We start from the raw sequence: 17,338 nt of genomic DNA, 5'->3' as shown, positions 1-17,338 counted from the left end.
TTTCCAACAGAAAATAGCCCTGCAAAGCATTTCACCCCCTCCAAAGGAAACAAGACATAAATGGTAAATAAGAATATTATTTTATCCTCACAGCAGCCCTGTGAATAGGCCAAGTAGAATATTAGCTGCTTCCCTGAAGCCTATTCAGAATGCTCTGAATCTTCCATATCCAGGTCCCACACATCACATGCAGGAGTGGCCAAAAGAAGACTCTGATTCCTCTAAGTTCCAGTGTTATGCAGTAACCACTGGCCAATGCTGCTTACCCAAAGCCACACACGAAGTGGCTCTGACAGCATTTCCCCCAGAGTGTCTTCAATAGCTGTGCAGAAGGCAGAAATTCAGCCACTACAACATTCCTCCGTTCTACGCTAGGAACAGCTTCACTTGTTGAATGTTTGCCTGCATTAGGCAACTTTTGGAAGCAAAGCAGCCCTGCATTAAGTCCAAACACTCAGCCATCAACATGGATTAGGATGCAATTTAAGGGTGGAGGAGGAGCACTTTTATCACACATTACATCTTTTTTAAAATGGAATCCACCACCACGACATCTGGTGAGGTCCACTGGTGGCTTTTAAAAGGGATTGGACAAAGCCATTCAGCTGCACAATTGAGGATGCATCTATCAAGTAACAGGCACAAAACTTAGATGGAACCTCCATGCAGGGAGGCAACAAATCTCTAAATACTGGGGATAGGACAGCTGTGGCTCCAAAGCTTTTGATGATGATGGTGATGATATTGGATTTATATTCCGCCCTCCACTCCAAATCTCAGAGTGGCTCACAATCTCCTTTATCTTCTTCCCCCACAACAGACACCCTGTGAGGTGGGTGGGGCTGAGAGGACTCTCACAGCAGCTGCCCTTTCAAAGACAACCTCTATCAGACCTATGGCTGACCCAAGGCCATTCCAGCAGCTGCAAGTGGAGGAGTGGGGAATCAAACCCGGTTCTCCCAGATAAGAGTCCGCACACTTAACCACTACACCAAACTGGCTCTCCAAACTGAACTGATCCTCAAGACAATTCTTATGTCCTTATGGAATGCACAACCAGGTGAGATAGTCATGACCTTATATGGCTTTAAAAAAAAAAGATTAAGCACTTTGTTAGAGGTTGGATAAATGGAAGTTCTGTTTCCAGATACATTCTACCAGATGTGGGGAGCGGGGAGGACAGAGGAGGGCTGTTGCTTGGCTCCACTTGGAGAGCTTCCCAAAGGTGCCTGGCTGGTTCCTGCTGGGATGAGGATGCTGAATCCTAGGATGCTTCTTGGTCTGAGGCTGCAAGGCAATTCTGAGACTTGCGGAACTCACAACCACCAGAGGCGAGGATGGAGAACCCCTAGCCTATACAATTAGGCAAGCTCTCTCGAAGACTGCAAATTCTTAGAGCTCAATGGAACCTAAGAAAAATGCCCTGCCTGTTGAAGGGAGGCTTAAAGAGTGGCAGTGGGCAGCTAAAGCTTTGCATGGCATGGAGGTAAAGCCCATCACTTGGGCGAGATCCCATTCAGCTTCTCTTCAAGGGGCAATCCCCCCCTCCCTCTTCTAGGCTACCCTAACGGAACCTCCATGTTCACAGGCAGTATACCGGAAAGGAGCAATCCCAACAGCAGGGAAAGGCTCCTGCCTTCACGTCCTGCTTCTGCCAGCCTTTCCCAGGGGCAGCTGCCTGCCTGGTTGCTGTGGGAAACAGGATGCTGCAGGAGAGAGAGCTCGACCTTCTGCAGAGATGCAGCCGGCACAATCCTGAATGCACTCCGGGTGGTGTCCAAAAGATCTGCCCTCACCGAGCGCTTCCCTGGGCAGAAGCCGCCTCTCCCTCCCCCCCCCCCCACCCCCGGGACGGTGTTACCTTCGACTGGCGTACTGGAGGCCGGCGTGGGTCCAGGTGGAGCTGCCGGAGTGCGGGAGGAAGCAGGCAAGCCAGAGCGTGGCCCGGAGGAGGCACTTCCACCACCCGCCTGGCCACCGTCTCCTCCGGGCTGCCTCCATGAGGCTCTGGCGACCGTCCGTCGGTGGGGCGCAGCCTGCCCTTCCCCTCCAGCCAGCCAGCCAGCCAGCCCTCCTCCCCGCCGGCTCACCGAGGCGCTCTCATGGAGCAGGGAAGGGGGGCAGGCAAAGGAAGCCGAGGGAGAGGGAGAGAGCCAGAGCGCCCCCCCCCCCGCCTTGGCAAAGGAGCCGGCTCGGGAGTGGCGCCGTGCCAGGCGCAGCCGGGATAAATCCGGGCCCGGGGTTTAGTCGGGGGCAGGGAAGGAAGGAGGCGGCGGCCAGCACGAGCTGCGTGCTGCTTGCAATCCCCGAGACCCCCCCCCCTCTCCGCCGCCAAAGAAACCACTTTTTAAAAGGGGGGGGGGGGAGGACTAGTGCGGGAAGAAGTCCCTCGCTCTGGATTCACTTGGCGGAAAGTCCAGAGCAGCTGCGTGCGTGCGTGTAAATGCAGGGAAGCGACGGTTAAATACATCAAAGGAGCCAAGGGGGGGGGGGAGAAAGACAAAAAAGGGGGGGGGGAACCCAAAGGAAATTCCTCTGTTTTCAGGCGGGGGAGGGGGATGTCTTTGCAGTGGAGAAGCCCCGAGAAGAACTATTTGGCTTGCAGCTCCTCCCCCCTCCCCACACTTTTTTGCCTCTTACTCCTCCTGTCTTGTGCCTGACAAGAAGAGCACTTTCCTTTGAATGGCCACTTGAGGAATCTGGGGGTAGGCTCCTTTGGGGTTGCCCTACAACACACCGAACAAGAGCTGGGGTCTTTTCCCTCTTTCTTTCCCCCGCGACTGGATTAAGGAACAATCTGGAGGGAACCTTCACAAAGGACCGGGCAGGCTCTCCCTCCTCCCTGCTCACTTCCTTCACTTTCTGCCTTTCATGTGCAAACCATGCAGAGGTTTCTGATTTTTTTTTTTTCTTTCGCTCTGGAGGAGGAGGGGATGATGATGCACTTAAGTTATACCCGAGACTTTAATTTCTTTCTCCCTCCGCCTCTCAGTGGAAAAGCAAGTCCTGTTACCCAGGCCAACCCCAGAAGAGTCCCTTTCAGGAGGCAATAGATCCAGAGCGCTGTTACAGGTGGCAGGAAAGAAGAGGGACCGCTGAGCACAACCCAGCAAATCACCCTGGCCACACACACCCCTCCATTGTTTAAACTTACAGCCTCTCAAGGATGCTTTGAGTTTTAAAGGGGGGGGAAGCAAAGTTACACATGGCTCCATGCAGAATTTCATTTCCATCTCGACATGCTGATGCTGCAAATTAGCTTGAGAGAGATTCTGGCAAGAAACAATCCAATGTGATGGGAAGTAGACAGTCACCTCTTGATTTGGCTACACAGCAATGACCCTATCTGACCTCAGAAAGCTGCCACTAGGGGACATTCCAAAATGTGATGCCTAAAGTGGTACGGTCCTGTCCACCTTCATTCTTCTCTAAGTGCAAACCACATGCAAGCCTGATTAGATGTAACGTGCAAATTCTTATGAAGTAGCAACAAATGCAAAGCCCTAGCTAGATCTTACCAGGAAAAGGCTTCTTTCTCCTGAGCAGCCTAACTGCCCTGCCTCTTGCTTTCCTTGCTCTCCATAGGGGAGAGAAGAGAATCTTCATCTTTGGCAGAAAAATAAGTTAGCTAGTAAATACGGACTTGAGAGGCTGAGATCATTTTAGTTTATTACTTTACCATGTAGCTGGTCCAAGGTTTTCCGACTGATCTAACAGATCACAGCTGGGCACAAGATCTCTTGGAAATGACCGGTCACTCTCCAAACAATTAGGAGTAGCTTTCTATCCCCCCTCCACTGCTTCTGTAACCACATTTTTATCATTCTCATTAAAACTAAAGCAGCAGTTTCTCTCTCCTTTGAGCAGGAGGAGGTAAACACCTGTATGCACCTTAGCACTGGATGGGAAAATGACATCAGCTCCTTTCTCATCCACTTCTCTTTCTCCATCATGTATGCTTGTTCTGGACAGGCAAAGAGCATGCTATTGCCCCTTTTCTCCTGCATCAAAGTTATTTGCCTCTTCAGGGGAAAACAGAGGTAACTATGTATTTTCCCGTCTGCAGGGTGAGTTAAAATTTGGGCTGGGGGTGGAGATTTGCTTTGGGAGAAGAGTGGTGGATAGGCTTCCCCATGCAAACCTTTGAAGACTGGCTATGAGCACTATATTTTCTTTGTACAAATCCCTACTGAGCTGCCATCTTGTAGCTGGTAGCTCTTGAGATCCTGGATAAAAAAGTAAGTAGCTCCCAGAAAAATTATGCCTGTCTTCCTCTGTAATAGTTCTCTCTAAATCCTTTTGACCTCCATATACATCCTTCTCCCTATCCATTAGCAATGTGAACCATGCAAGTTTTCACCATGGAAACAAATCTAGCCTGGGAAAGGGCTCTTAACTCTCAGAAACATTATTGCCTGGCCCAGCATGGCAGTGACACTACAAACATGAGAAATGCATCAGTGGATCAGACTAAACATCCTTCTGTGGTCAACCGCCATTCTGGAACACATGATGCTGCCTCATCTAATAGCTGTTGATTAGACCCATCTTCCTGTATTAATTAAACAACTTGTTTAAACCTAGTGGTTGTCACCACATGGAGTGACACTTAATTCCAGTTTACATCTTGTATTAAGAAATACTTCCTGAACCCACTACCAGTGGATGATCTTGTATTCTAGGAGCAAATGAGCCACTGCAGAACTTCAGAGACTAGGCATGAAAGTAGTGGCCATCCCAGAATCTGCAGTCAATGTTTAACAAAGGCTTGAAGAATCTGATTCTTTTAATCCGGCTTCCTAGATTTAGTGTTATGTGCTGTGATTCCCCAGTATGTCAAAAGTTGTTGCACTGTCCACATAATCCAATTTTCCAAGCACCTGAGCTCTCACTTTAAAAAGTGCTTGGTGGTCTGCTACTGATCAGTAACTGGAATGAAGCTGAGAAGTGTCTGCACTCGATTCAGATTCACATGGCTTTGTAGTTTCAAGCATGGCAGGTGGGAAGAAAGATATATACTTCATGTGTAAGACCATATACTCTGACTTGTTATTGCTCCTTAATTAATCCATAATTATAGTTGTTTCTCTTCTTACACTCATTAACATGTGTTAGAAATCTCACTATACCTACAAGTCCACAGGAGTGTGCTGTTGTAAAAATTAAGCAAGAGTCCTGTAGCAGTACGGTATTGACCAGGGATGGCCAAACTGTGGCTCTTTCACACATATTATGTGGATCTTGGAAAAAAAAAAACCCATGCCATTGGCCAGTTTGGAGAAGGCATTTGTCACTTTAAGTCACAAGCCAGCCAGCAGTTTAGAGGGGTAAAGTAGCTTTCTTTCCACCTCTCCCTTCTCCCTCCCCATCTATTTGACTTCCTTCCTTCCTTCCTTCCTTCCTTCCTTCCTTCCTTCCTTCCTTTCCTTCCTTCCTTCCTGTTTTGTAGCTCTCAAACATCTGCCATTCATGTCTTGTGGCTCTCAAACATCTGATGTTTATTCTGTGTGGCTCTTATATTAAGAAAGTTTGGCCACCCCTGGTACAGATTAAACTAGAGGTTAGAATGTCAAGCTAGGATATTGGAGGGTGAGGTTCGAATCCCCACTCTGCCATCAAATCTTGCTGGGTGACCTTGGGTTAGTCAACCTAGTCACAGTGTTGCTGTGATATAAATTAAATTAATAAAAATAATAAAACGGAGGAGAGAGGAACAGTGTAAGCCATTTTGGGTCTCCATTAGGGAGAAAAGTGAGGTACAAATTAGTTAAACCAATAATGAATAAGCACATTATAAACCTAGCAAAATTTATTCCAGCACCTAAGCTTTTGTGAGAGCTCACTTTATCAGATGGAAGGAGTGTTCATCCAAGATGGCTAAATAAGAATTAAACCAGCAGAAAGAGGGTGGGCTGTGGAGGAGTCACAAGATAGTGTGAAACGAGATCTAATGAAATGGTAATCAGTAATCACACAAATTTACAAGTTAGGTGGATTCAATAGGGCAATGCAGAGACCATTCAACTGAATTAACTAATGTCTATAAAAGGTGGGTCATGCTGACACATTAGGAACCATAGCAAGTGAAGAAACTGAGATCCTTATTCAGGCATGGGTGGGAGGAGATAGAGTTAAACTTCTTGATAAATTCTAATTTAGCACTTTTTTACATTGGATTCTCCCTTCGAAGCGCTGTTGAAGGAGAACAATAATGCAAAAGCATATATGGAAAGGGTAGGTTCATGCTGGAACCACACCGGAGCAATTCTATTGCCATTAGGGGGCTCAGAAATGCCCCACTTGTGCATAAGTGGGTTGAGTTGAGAGAGGGCGTGTGTGTAATTCTGGAGTGTGCTATGCCAAAATGAGTATGTTAGGGAATGCTGCCCAACTTTTATTTAAAAAAACCCACTCCCTGCATGCAGTGAATACATTAGGGAGAGGACCATGTTACATGCATATTTTTATTAAGCAGAGTTTCTTTTAACATGGAATATACAATGAAATATATGAAACACAGTCAGTGCATTCCAGATGTATAGAATTTCTCTTATTTTGCATAAATGATATATGATGTTAAAAAGGCTGCAGAAGGTGTCAAGTAGGAAAATTTGCTCCCATACACAAAACTGGCACATTGGATAAAAGGCTCTGGTGGATTTCTGCATCCTGGCACATTCTTTTTCTGCATATGGATGAGCATTTGGCCAGCCAGTCTCCCATCTGCATTTTGAAGAAATGTGCTGTTCTTGGGGATGAAGGAGGTTAAAACATATTATGAGCACAGCAAAGATCCTGGGCACATTTTACAAACCTTGCACAGAGACTGGGAAATGGGCTTATGGCTGGGTGGAGGATGGAGGTCTCTTGGAATTACAACTGATCTCTGGATTACATAGATAGCTTTGTTATTTATGATGCATTTATTTATTTCAAACTATTCCTCCATTTCTCTTGAAATAAATGGCTGCTTTGGAAGGTGGACAGTATGGCATTACACCCTACTGAGGACCCTCCCCACCCTAAAACCCACTCACCTAGGTTCTACCCTCAAATCTCCAAGTATTTACAAACTCAGAGTTGGCAACCCTAGGGTCTACATGCATAACACACACAAACCCCATGTCAGTGCTAGCAAAGCTTTTTTGTATCTGCTGATTCTTGGACATGACAGGGTTGGTGTGGGAATGTTCCATGAGAGAGGCATCAGTGTTCTGTGCTCTGGTGCTAATCTTCTTTGATGTGCGCTCATTAAAAGACAGACAGTACCCTCTAGTGGTTAGTACAGGAAGCCAGATCAGTCACTGCATGAGGTTGCCGTTTACTGAATCAGACCCTCGATCCATCAATGTAAGTATTATCTACGCAGGCTGGCTACAGTTCTCTGGTGTCTCAGGCAGAGGTCCTTCACGTCACCTACTACCTGATCTGTTCAGTTTTGGGCACCACATTTTAAGAAGAATATAGACAAGCTAGAACGAGTCCAGAGGAGGGCGACGAAGATGGTGAGGGGTCTGGAGACCAAGTCCTATGAGGAAAGGTTGAAGGAGCTGGGGATGTTTCGCCTGGAGAGGAGATGGCTGAGAGGTGATATGATCACCATCTTCAAGTACTTGAAGGGCTGTCATATAGAGGATGGTGTGGAATTATTTTCTGTAGCCCCGGAAGGTAGGACCAGAACCAGTGGGTTGAAATTAAATCAAAAGGGTTTCCAGCTCAACATCAGGAAGAACTTCCTGACCATTGGAGCGATTCCTCAGTGGAACAAGCTTCCTCGGGAGGTGGTGGGCTCTCCTTCCTTGGAGGTTTTTAAACAGAGGCTAGATGGCCATTTGACAGCAATGAAGATTCTGTGAATTTAGGGGGGAGGTGTTTGTGAGTTTCCTGCATTGTGCAGGTGGTTGGACTAGATGACCCTAGACGTCCCTTCCAACTCTATGATTCCTTTTAACTGCAGGTGCCAGGGACTGAATCTGGGACCTTCTGCATGCCAAGCAGAGGCTCTGCCACTGAGCCCCAGCCCCTTCTTGCTGGGAATGGAGTTCATTAATTCAATGGAACTGAAATAGCAGGTATTGGCAAAGAACTTTCTCTGCCAGACATCTGGGAAAGCTGCTGCCAATCACAGTAGACAGTACTGAGCTAGACAGATCAATGGTCTGATTTGGGATAAGGAAGCTTCATTGGGTGTTTGAGCCAATATGGCGTACTATTTAGACAAGGACAAAGGGGACCCTGGCTCAGAGCCCCACTCTGTGGTAAAGCACACTGGGTGTCCCCCCCTCTCCCCCTAATCAATCTCACAGCAGGGTTGTTATGAGGATAACTTGCCAAAGAGGCGAATCATGACTAGTGACCTGAATTCCTTGGAGTAAAGGTGGGATACAAATGTGCTAAACAAAAAAATGCATTAGTGACAGGTGGTGGGGAGACTGGAGAGAAATAATTTTGTGTCTGGATTTAGTCTGCAAAGGAAGCAAAAATCTGAGTTCTTGTACTTGGCTGGAAGGAAGGACCTGAGGGGAGCTATTAATGCTCATATATGCACTTTACTTTTGAGGGAACAGATGCTGCTTTAGAGACTCGTACTGGTTAATCTACAAATGGGCTGGACAACTCCTGCTTATTTCAGTGGGGCTTGTGCAAAAAGCTTCCTATTTGCGCCCCATGAGACAGTCTGCCTCCAGCCGGCCTCTACCAGCTCTGGTGCAGAAGGGACCACTCCAGCCATTACAAATCAAGAGCAATACAAATCAGTGCAAATACTTATTTGTCTTTACATTTCATTCTGGTTGCATCAGTTCAACATGCTTTTCCAAGCAGCCACTGTTTAAGAGGGGTTTTTTTTAAAGAAAGAAGGAATAAACCCAGAAGACACAAGGCTGAGTGCACCTCAGACTGACACCAGATCCTGCTTCAGTTGCCTAAGCAAGCACAGCCTCATTCAGGTGCAGCCAGATCATGTTTACAGATAACACAGGTGTTCTGTCTGTATTGAGAGGCCTCTGGCATTGGACCTGAATGTCTGGTTCCTCTGTCAATTCCACAACGAGGATTTGTGCTGCAAACAGAAGAAGCCAGCTTTGGGGACTAGGATTTGGCAGCTGACTATAAATTGAGCCCAGTGAGCGTGCAAGAAGAATAGCCTGGTAGTGCTACATCAGTTTAACATGCATTCTGAGACATGCACAGGCTTCTCTCCCACACAGCTTTGGATGACAGATCCCACCACCCCAAACTCATACATGTGCCTGGATAGCTACAAACAAAGCCATAATTCAACAAATGGAATTTTTAAACAGCTATATCTGTTGAATTTCCAATTTTGGCTAGCATGGCTGATGCTTGGTCAGCTGTTATGGTTGCCACTGTTATACTGCAGGGTTCCTCAGCCTTTTACAACCGCAAAACAGGCAGAAGATAAAAAGGTGCAGCTGTGAAAGGCTCCATCTCTGGAATAGTGGTTCAGTTTTGGCAGTATTTAACACCTGGTTCTATAAGGGGAAGCGACCCCATGGCGCAGAATGGTAAAGCAGCAGTACTGCAATATTGTGGTCTGAACTCTCTGCTCATGACCTGAGTTCGATTCCGGAGGAAGCTGGGTTCAGGTAGCCGGCCCAAGGTTGACTCAGCCTTCCATCCTTCCGAGGTCGGTAAAATGAGTACCCAGCTTGCTGGGGGGAAAGTGTAAAAGACTGGGGAAGGCAATGGCAAACCACCCCGTAAAAAGTCTGCCGTGAAAATGTTGTGAAAGCAACATCGCCCCAGAGTCAGAAACGACCGGTGCTTGCACAGGAGAACTTTCCTTTCCTTTTTCTACAAGGGGAAAGGAGGGGAAGTTTTTCATACCATTCATAATTCTGTAAACCTTTCTCACATCTCTTCTCCACTAAACTAAAAGGTCCTGGACACTTCTTTGCTGAATGAATTCATTTTTGAGCCACCACGACCTGTTGTAATAAGAAAAAGGTTTGTAAAAAATGGCTTCTTCTGTGTGAGAACTTCCTGACTGCAGCAAGCAATGCTGCATGATCCCAAGTTGATTGCCAGGGAGACAGTTGCCACCTACTCTAAACTAGACTTGAAAATGCATAACACAACTGAAGGCTTATGGGAAATTACATTTTAATAAACTTAAGTGTATGAGAGCTCTCAGTCTTCCACTTCCAGGGGCAACTCTGCCACGAAGCACGAGGAGGTGGCTGTTTGGGACACTCTGTCTCTTGAGGAACAATCCAGGGCAGCAGCTTTCAGATTTGCTCCCTCCAAGGAATTATTGCACAATGGCACACTTTTGGGCTCATGGGGGTTAGGGCAAATCATTGGATCCCAGAGTGCCCATTTGCTGGTCAAACAGTGACAGATATGGTACAAACCACAAACTGTTACAAAACCCCCAAGTTACGAAGACCTTACCCTACATATCTCTATCTGGGGAAGTGTGCATGCACACTAAAGCTTTATAGCATGAATAAAACTTTGTTGGTCTTAGAGGTGCCACGGGATTTGAACTTTGTTCTGTTGCTTCAGACCAGGACAGATACCCACCTGAATTTACCCTACGTAGTTTTTTAATGCAAAGTGAAGCACACAATTATGCTTTACAAACAGGGTTGCCAGCTCTGGGCTAGGAAATACCTGAAGATAATGAGAGTGGAACCTAGGGAGCGAAGGGGCCTCAGCAGGATGGAATACCATGGAGGCCACTCTCTAAACCAGCCATTTTCTCCAAGACACCTGATCTCGGTTGCCTGGCAACCAACTGTATGATCTTCTGGTTTCACCTGGGGGTTGGCAACACCATCAAAATACATTAATGTAAATGCTCCCACAATGCATTTAAAATCACACACAGGATAGAACACTGTCCCATACCATTTCAACAGGCAGCGATACTCCTTCTCCATATCCTGAGGACAGATCCTTGAGGGGGTTACTAGGTTCTCTGACCACTACTGGTGAGAGGAGCCACTGCAGGCAGTGTCTGTTCCAATCAGGGAGCAGTCAAACTAAATAACCTTAACACAATAGGAGTCAAGAGTAAAAGCTTGGAACAGCCACCTCAGCAGGACATTACCTTAGGAGCAATTGCCTCACTGTGCTCTTTAGGCACTACAAACCTGTCCTTTCTAAATTGATTTGTCAGGCAAGTTCCATCCTCCCAAGGTTGCCAGTCTCCAGGTGGGGACTGGAGAACTCCCACTTTTATAACTGCTCTCCAGCTGGCAGAGATCAGCTCCCCTGGAGAAAATGGCCACTTTGAAGGGTGGACTCTATGGCACTGTACCATGCTGAGGCCCCTTCCCTCCCCAAACCCCACCCTCTCCCAGATCCACCCTCCAGTTATTTTCCAACACAGACCTGGCAACCCCAATCCCTATATATTCTGGGAAATATTCTACAATGCTCACAGGCCCACACATTGCAGCCTTCACCATACTTATGCACGAACTGACTTTTGTGCACCACACTTAGGGTTGCCTGGTCACTGACGGTAAGGAGGTAAGGTTACCAGATCCAGGTTGGGGAAATCCCTGGAGATTTGGGGGTGGAGCCTGGGGAGGACAGGGACCTCTGTGGAGTACAATGCCATAGAGTCCACCCTCGAAAACATCCATGTTCTCCAGGCGAACTGATCTCTGTAGTCTGGGGATGAGCTGTAATTCCATGGGATACCCAGATCCCACCTGGAAGCTGACATCACTAACCATGTTTATGGACAAAGTGTCTTAAAACGCTCCCAATACTCCCCTGTAACTGCACAGATTGGTAGAGGCTGGCTTGTTATATTAACTCATTAACAATTCCATTCCATATCTCAACTTTCTGTCCCTTTTCTTTAGGAAATTAGATTGGCCAGACCTGTTTTTGTGTAGTATAAAATCGGTTTTCTATGCCCCACATTCATGCCTGGCATCTCTGGATAAAGGAGTCAAGAATTGGATGCCAGGCATACATGAGGTCTAAAAGAGCCATAATCAGACCTTAACGAGCCAGTGGTCTGACTCAGTACAAGATAGCTTCATGCATGGGTTGCGCTGCCTTTACTCTCCCACTGGAGAGTTAGCAAGGCAGCTACCACTTTAGGTGAAAGATCCCAGGTTTTCAATCCCTGTGAAAAAAATATGCAAGCTAATTCCCAATGTCAACCTAAACACAAGTTCATGTTTGCAGGGGTGTGGTAACAAACTTTTAAATAACCCCAAGGTTCTCCAGTTTGAAAATCTGTGTTCTAGAGCTGTGCAATACTTCGTATCAAATCCTTTCATAGGAAAATATGGACATAATCCAGTCAAAGTAAGCACTTTAAAGTCAAATAAGAGAGAGTTAAGCACGTGCTGAAATCTTCCACTGAAACTAATAGGACTTCATAAAGTGCTTAACTTTGACTGCATCACACCCCATGCCTTTCTTTTAAATCTTGCTTTCTCTTAACCAAGAAGTCCAGTGAACTCACACACACCCTGCCAGAGGAGATATTTGAAAGAACCAAATACCACACAGAGAGCAAGGTGCAGGGTCAGAGAGATTTTTATCTTTTATTTTTTCCCTTTTTATAGATGGGTCTCACACAGACTGGAATGTAAAGGCAAGAGAAACCAGATGGTGTTTGTTATGACCGACTGGCTGTGAGAAAAGAAAAAGGGGAGAAGAAAGACTTGATTCCATTGTGCTCCAAATTAGTTGCAGGCCAACGGCAAGGCTGTGACGAATTCTCTACGCTGGCAGAGCGCATTGTTGCGAGATGATGACAATTTATTGCCGGCAAAGAGGACCAAAGAGAGTCAATGGGAGCTTTCATTGGGTTCCTTTTGTGGATTAGATGTATTCGTTTTGCTCAGTGGTTTTCAAACTCTATTCCAGAGAACCCTAGCTCCCCTCAGAACTTTATTAAGGGCTCCTCATGGAGAAGATTAGCACAAGTTGACAGGCTTTTGAAATAAGCTTCCTCATTTCTATCTCCCCCTGGGATTGTTCCCTGACTCTCAGTGAGGCTTAACCTTGTCTGAGATCTTGTATGAACAAAATTAGAGGCTATATCAGGTTTGATGTGGGCCAGCATTTACCGTTATTCCTCTATCGTTTCCATTTGTGCAGAAAGCGGGGGGGGGTGTGTGTGCTTGTGTTTCTATCACTCAAGGTGTGCAGAAGCAAGAAAAGCTAAGTCTCTTTCCTCCCCCAGCCTCAGCCTGTCACCAGTATTTCTGCAGTAGCTTTTCTCCCACCCTTTTACTTATCCTGAAAGTAAGCAGGATGGAAAGACATTTGGAACTGAAGCAACAGAGTTCTAAAGTCAGGCTGAGTGGAGCTTCAACTCTTCGATCAGTGCCCATTTTCGTTTATGACTTTCACCCCGTACTTTGCGGGGCAGTCATGTGAACTGTAAACACCGCTGGTCCAATCCCATCTAGCTGGTCCAAAGCTCCGGAGTCCTTTGCAAGGTTCTGAGACAGATGCCCAGGGGTCTCTTTCCCAAACAAAGTGATGTGACACAGGCTCTCCACAGCAGAACATCTTCAAACCACATCTGATTTATCCCTCATCACAAGTAGCATGAGCTGAGCCCTCACTAGCCTCCTCTCTCACATGGCTGTCTGTGTGAGGGAAGAAGCCATAGCTGAACAGCAGTGTTTGTCTTCTAGCAGCAGACCACACCCAGAGTACCAGCACTGTCTGCTTCCCATGAATTCCACAATGTAAGTGAGAAACTTGAAAATAACAGTTTAAATTAATTGTCTCAACATTATAAATGCCAAGAATGCTGCACAAACATCTTGAGCTGTTTGTGAATGCCTTCTTTCAGCTTTGAAAATGACAGCCACTATTAACGATGCTAAATCCTCAGCTACCATTCCTCTCTTTCAGCGTTGTAAGGGGCAAGTAGGGGTGCAGCCATATGATAGAAGGTTTCATCTCTGGCATCACCCATTTCAAAGTCTCAGCTAGCATGTGTTGGTAAAGATCTTCCACTGTCAGAGGAAGCAATGCTGAACCAAAGAATGGACTAACGCTATGTCCCCTCCACCCTGACAGAACCCCCGGGACTATAGCTGGAGAAGAAGGCAGTGGAGTTCCATGTGCTTTCCCTCAATATTTAACTCTAATTTGAAGGGAAAGCTCTTTTGATTTAAATATGAAGCAAAATGTACAGCCGGCATTATGCCCTATATTCAGAAAGACCTGAGATAACGGCTCTCTTCTAGCGTTCTAGTCAACAAATCCAAGGGAATGGGCAATATCCAACATGCACCAGGGAACTTATTTTAGAAATGCTGGTGTGTGATTACAAAAAGAAAACTAAACACATTTAACTTAGGCTGGTTGTATTTTGTTGTTCTGACCTGGATGACTCAGGCTGGCCTGAGTTCAGAAACTAAGCAGGGCCGCTGGCCCTTGTTAGTATTTGGATGCGAGACTGGCAAGGAATTTCAGGATTCCTATGCAGTCAGGCGATGGCAGACCACCTGTTAGTCTCTTGCCTTGAAAACACTATAAGATCACCTTGCTGCAAGTCAGCTGTGACTTGATTGCAGTTCACACACACACACACGCTCTTACTGTATTGTTTTGTATTGGCCCAAGCAAATTACTTTGAGGACTGACCAAAGGGAGTTCAGCACCTGAGATGGACAATTCAAATGACACCCAGCGTAGAGCACAATGCTCAGGGCAGCTCTCTTGCAGAGTGTGTCCCCCACTCATTTTAACACAGAGAACCTCCCTGTAGAGTATAACCTGCATTTAGAATTCTCATTCTGCAGCTCTAAAGGTCTTCTCAGCCAAAGATCTAGCAAGATCATACACTGCAAGAAGATTTGATTTGTCTGTTCTGAGGCTGCCCATAATCTAAAAAAAAGCTGTTAGAGCAGCACTTGATTGTTCTTTATAGTCTTTTCTCAGCCAAAGTCATAGGGTGCTTTCACATGACTATTTCCAGGTGGATTTTGCTATTCTAACACATCCATACTCTATCATATTTTACAAATAAGGTTTTTAAAAATTGTTTTTCCTTCCAAGGCAGTGGGAGCACTACCTGAAAGTAACCCTTCTCCAGTACACACCTGAAGACTCCTCACTGCCTGCTGTGATCCATGCGCATGCTCACTTTTTCTGCAGCAGCCTGTTCTGTACAGAGTCTAAAGTATAATGGGTATGTGATCTTTTGCTTGAAGATGTTTGCTTTTCCTGTATATGGACTATAGCCATCCTGCAGGAAGGAGGCTGAAAAGTAGAAGAATGGCAGGTACATTAACTTGCACTCAGAACCATCTGAAAAATCCTCTCCCAAATATTGCTTGAAAAGGCAAAATCGGGACAAACAACACTGGGCCCAGATATATGAGAAAACAGGTTTGCTACATGCGTGTGTGAGAAAACAAGGCTAGGCAAGGGGATGAGTGCCAAATGGACTCCCTTCCTCCCAACCCCACCACTGCACTGACATGTAAGGACCATTCTTAGGTTCTGCTTGAGGGGATGGTCTGACATCTCTTCCCCAAATTTTGCTTTGCATGTGAGAGGTGCTTGTAATATATGCTATTATATACAAGTGCCTCTCCCAGGAAGCATGTTGGTACATAGAGAGCTGTTCCAGGTTTTTATCTTTAGCCATCTTACATTTCTGTAGTTGTAGGCTTGGATCCAAAGGCCCAAGCAACCAGCAATCATCCAGGCCCTGGGGGGTTGAAAGGAAGCCCTCCGACTCCACACCTGCTGGTCTTGCTCACTGACTCCACCTTAACACTGGAGGCCAAAATAAAGTATTGAAATCTAATTATCAAAACGTTTTGCATGAATGCCAGCCTATAGTGAAGCTAAACATTGTTTATTGAAGGGGTGTGTGGTAATCTGAAATATTGTGCAAAAGAAAAAAAAAGTCACCTTTCTGTCAGAATTTAAGCCACAAAACCAGCCCATGGAAGCTTAGATACGCTTGGCCTCCAGGGTCTTTGCAGGAAGAGGTAGGAGGACCAAGATCCAAGAGCAGGAAGGTTGCGGCACTGATCTGGTTACCAAACAGCAGCATATTCTAAAAGTATTTGTTGGGGTTAATACACTTATGGACAACTTTGTCATGGTTATCAATTAAAGTCAAACAGCTAAAAATTCCATCATTGGAACACTTATATTCTCCACTCCAGTCTTCCCTAGAAGGGAAGCCTGCCTATTTAAATTTCCAGTCACTAAACTGTGCGGAAAACAGAATGCCACCAGACAAGGTGGATTATGGATAGATCTTATCCTCTTAAGCATCACATACATTCAGTTACTCATATTGTCCCATTCCATAGGAGGATCAGGAAGCTGGGTCAGTTTCATGCTTTGCTTATGGAAGGCTACAGGTTCAATCACTGGTACCTCTGGTTTATCCCGTTTTTTAAAATCTCACTTGTCCTCCAAGCAGCTCAGGATTTATGCACGGTTCTACTTTTTCATCTTAACAACCCAGTAAGAGCTAGGTTATGCTGCCTGATCTGAGTTCTCCCAGTGAGTTTCACGGCAAGCAGAGATTTGGTCCTTGCTTTCCCCAAACCTAACCCCTACAGCACACCAGTTCCAAGGCTGCAGGAAAGGCCTTTGATCAAGGAGAGGTGCTACCAGTCAAAGCTGACAATACTGGGCTAGACAAATCAACAGCCTAACAAAGGTTAAGTTATATATGTTCATAAGATAATGGTGCATGTATTGGATCTTAGCAGTTTGCATTTTCAGAGTAGGCCCTTCCCAAAACATGGCATACCTGAATTTGCTACCTTCGGTATTGGTCCAGGGCAAATATACTTTGCATGCAGAATGTCCCAGTTAAAGAGATGCTGGTGTTAGATGACCTAGGGAGAGCTACTGCCCGTTGAAACAAATTGGGCAGACCACCAGTCTGATTTGGAATAAAGCAGCTGCACATGTTTGAGACCTGTAAGCAATTAAGATGTGCAAACTGAACTATTGGTTGGGGGAAAAGTGGCAGGGGGTGTGGGGAGAGAACTCTTAAGCCAGAGAACCACAATAGGATGGATGGAAAGAAATGTGGTTACATGACAAGACTTGGGAAAGACAACTGGAATCAATTGCCAACCCTTTACAAATAAAAGGATTCTGGGTGGCTTTGGATAAACTCAGGCAGCTGTCTTACTCAGCAGCTCCCTCCCACTGGGACTGGTTCCATACTTCCTTGGGGACAGCACAGTCTTGTGCACGTCAGCAGTATTTGTTCAAGGCAGCTCAAACAGAGATTGCGGCCTCCGCTAATCTTCTCCTCTTAACACACCCACAGCTCTTCCCTTTCCACAGCCATTTGTTAATTTACTAGTCCTGCCTGGTACCCATATAAGGATGTACA

General features: G+C 46.0%; 1 protein-coding gene across 2 annotated transcripts in view; it reads right to left on the bottom strand.

Moving 5' to 3' along the window:
• EMID1 (EMI domain containing 1) overlaps positions 1 to 2,005 on the bottom strand; it is an 88,597-nt gene extending 86,592 nt beyond the window's left edge. For both annotated transcript variants that reach the window (XM_060249302.1, XM_060249301.1), the window contains exon 1: positions 1,862 to 2,005. In XM_060249302.1, the coding sequence (XP_060105285.1) occupies positions 1,862 to 2,001 (140 nt within the window). In that variant the 5' untranslated portion in view covers positions 2,002 to 2,005. The remainder of the gene's footprint in view (positions 1 to 1,861) is intronic.
• Between the last annotated feature and the right edge of the window lie 15,333 nt (positions 2,006 to 17,338).

This window comes from Heteronotia binoei, chromosome 11 (assembly GCF_032191835.1).
Source record: "Heteronotia binoei isolate CCM8104 ecotype False Entrance Well chromosome 11, APGP_CSIRO_Hbin_v1, whole genome shotgun sequence".
In the NCBI taxonomy this organism is placed as follows: Eukaryota; Metazoa; Chordata; class Lepidosauria; order Squamata; family Gekkonidae; genus Heteronotia; species Heteronotia binoei.
The sequence above is the reverse complement of the archived record's forward strand: the minus strand, read 5'-3'. Positions and strand labels throughout refer to the sequence as shown.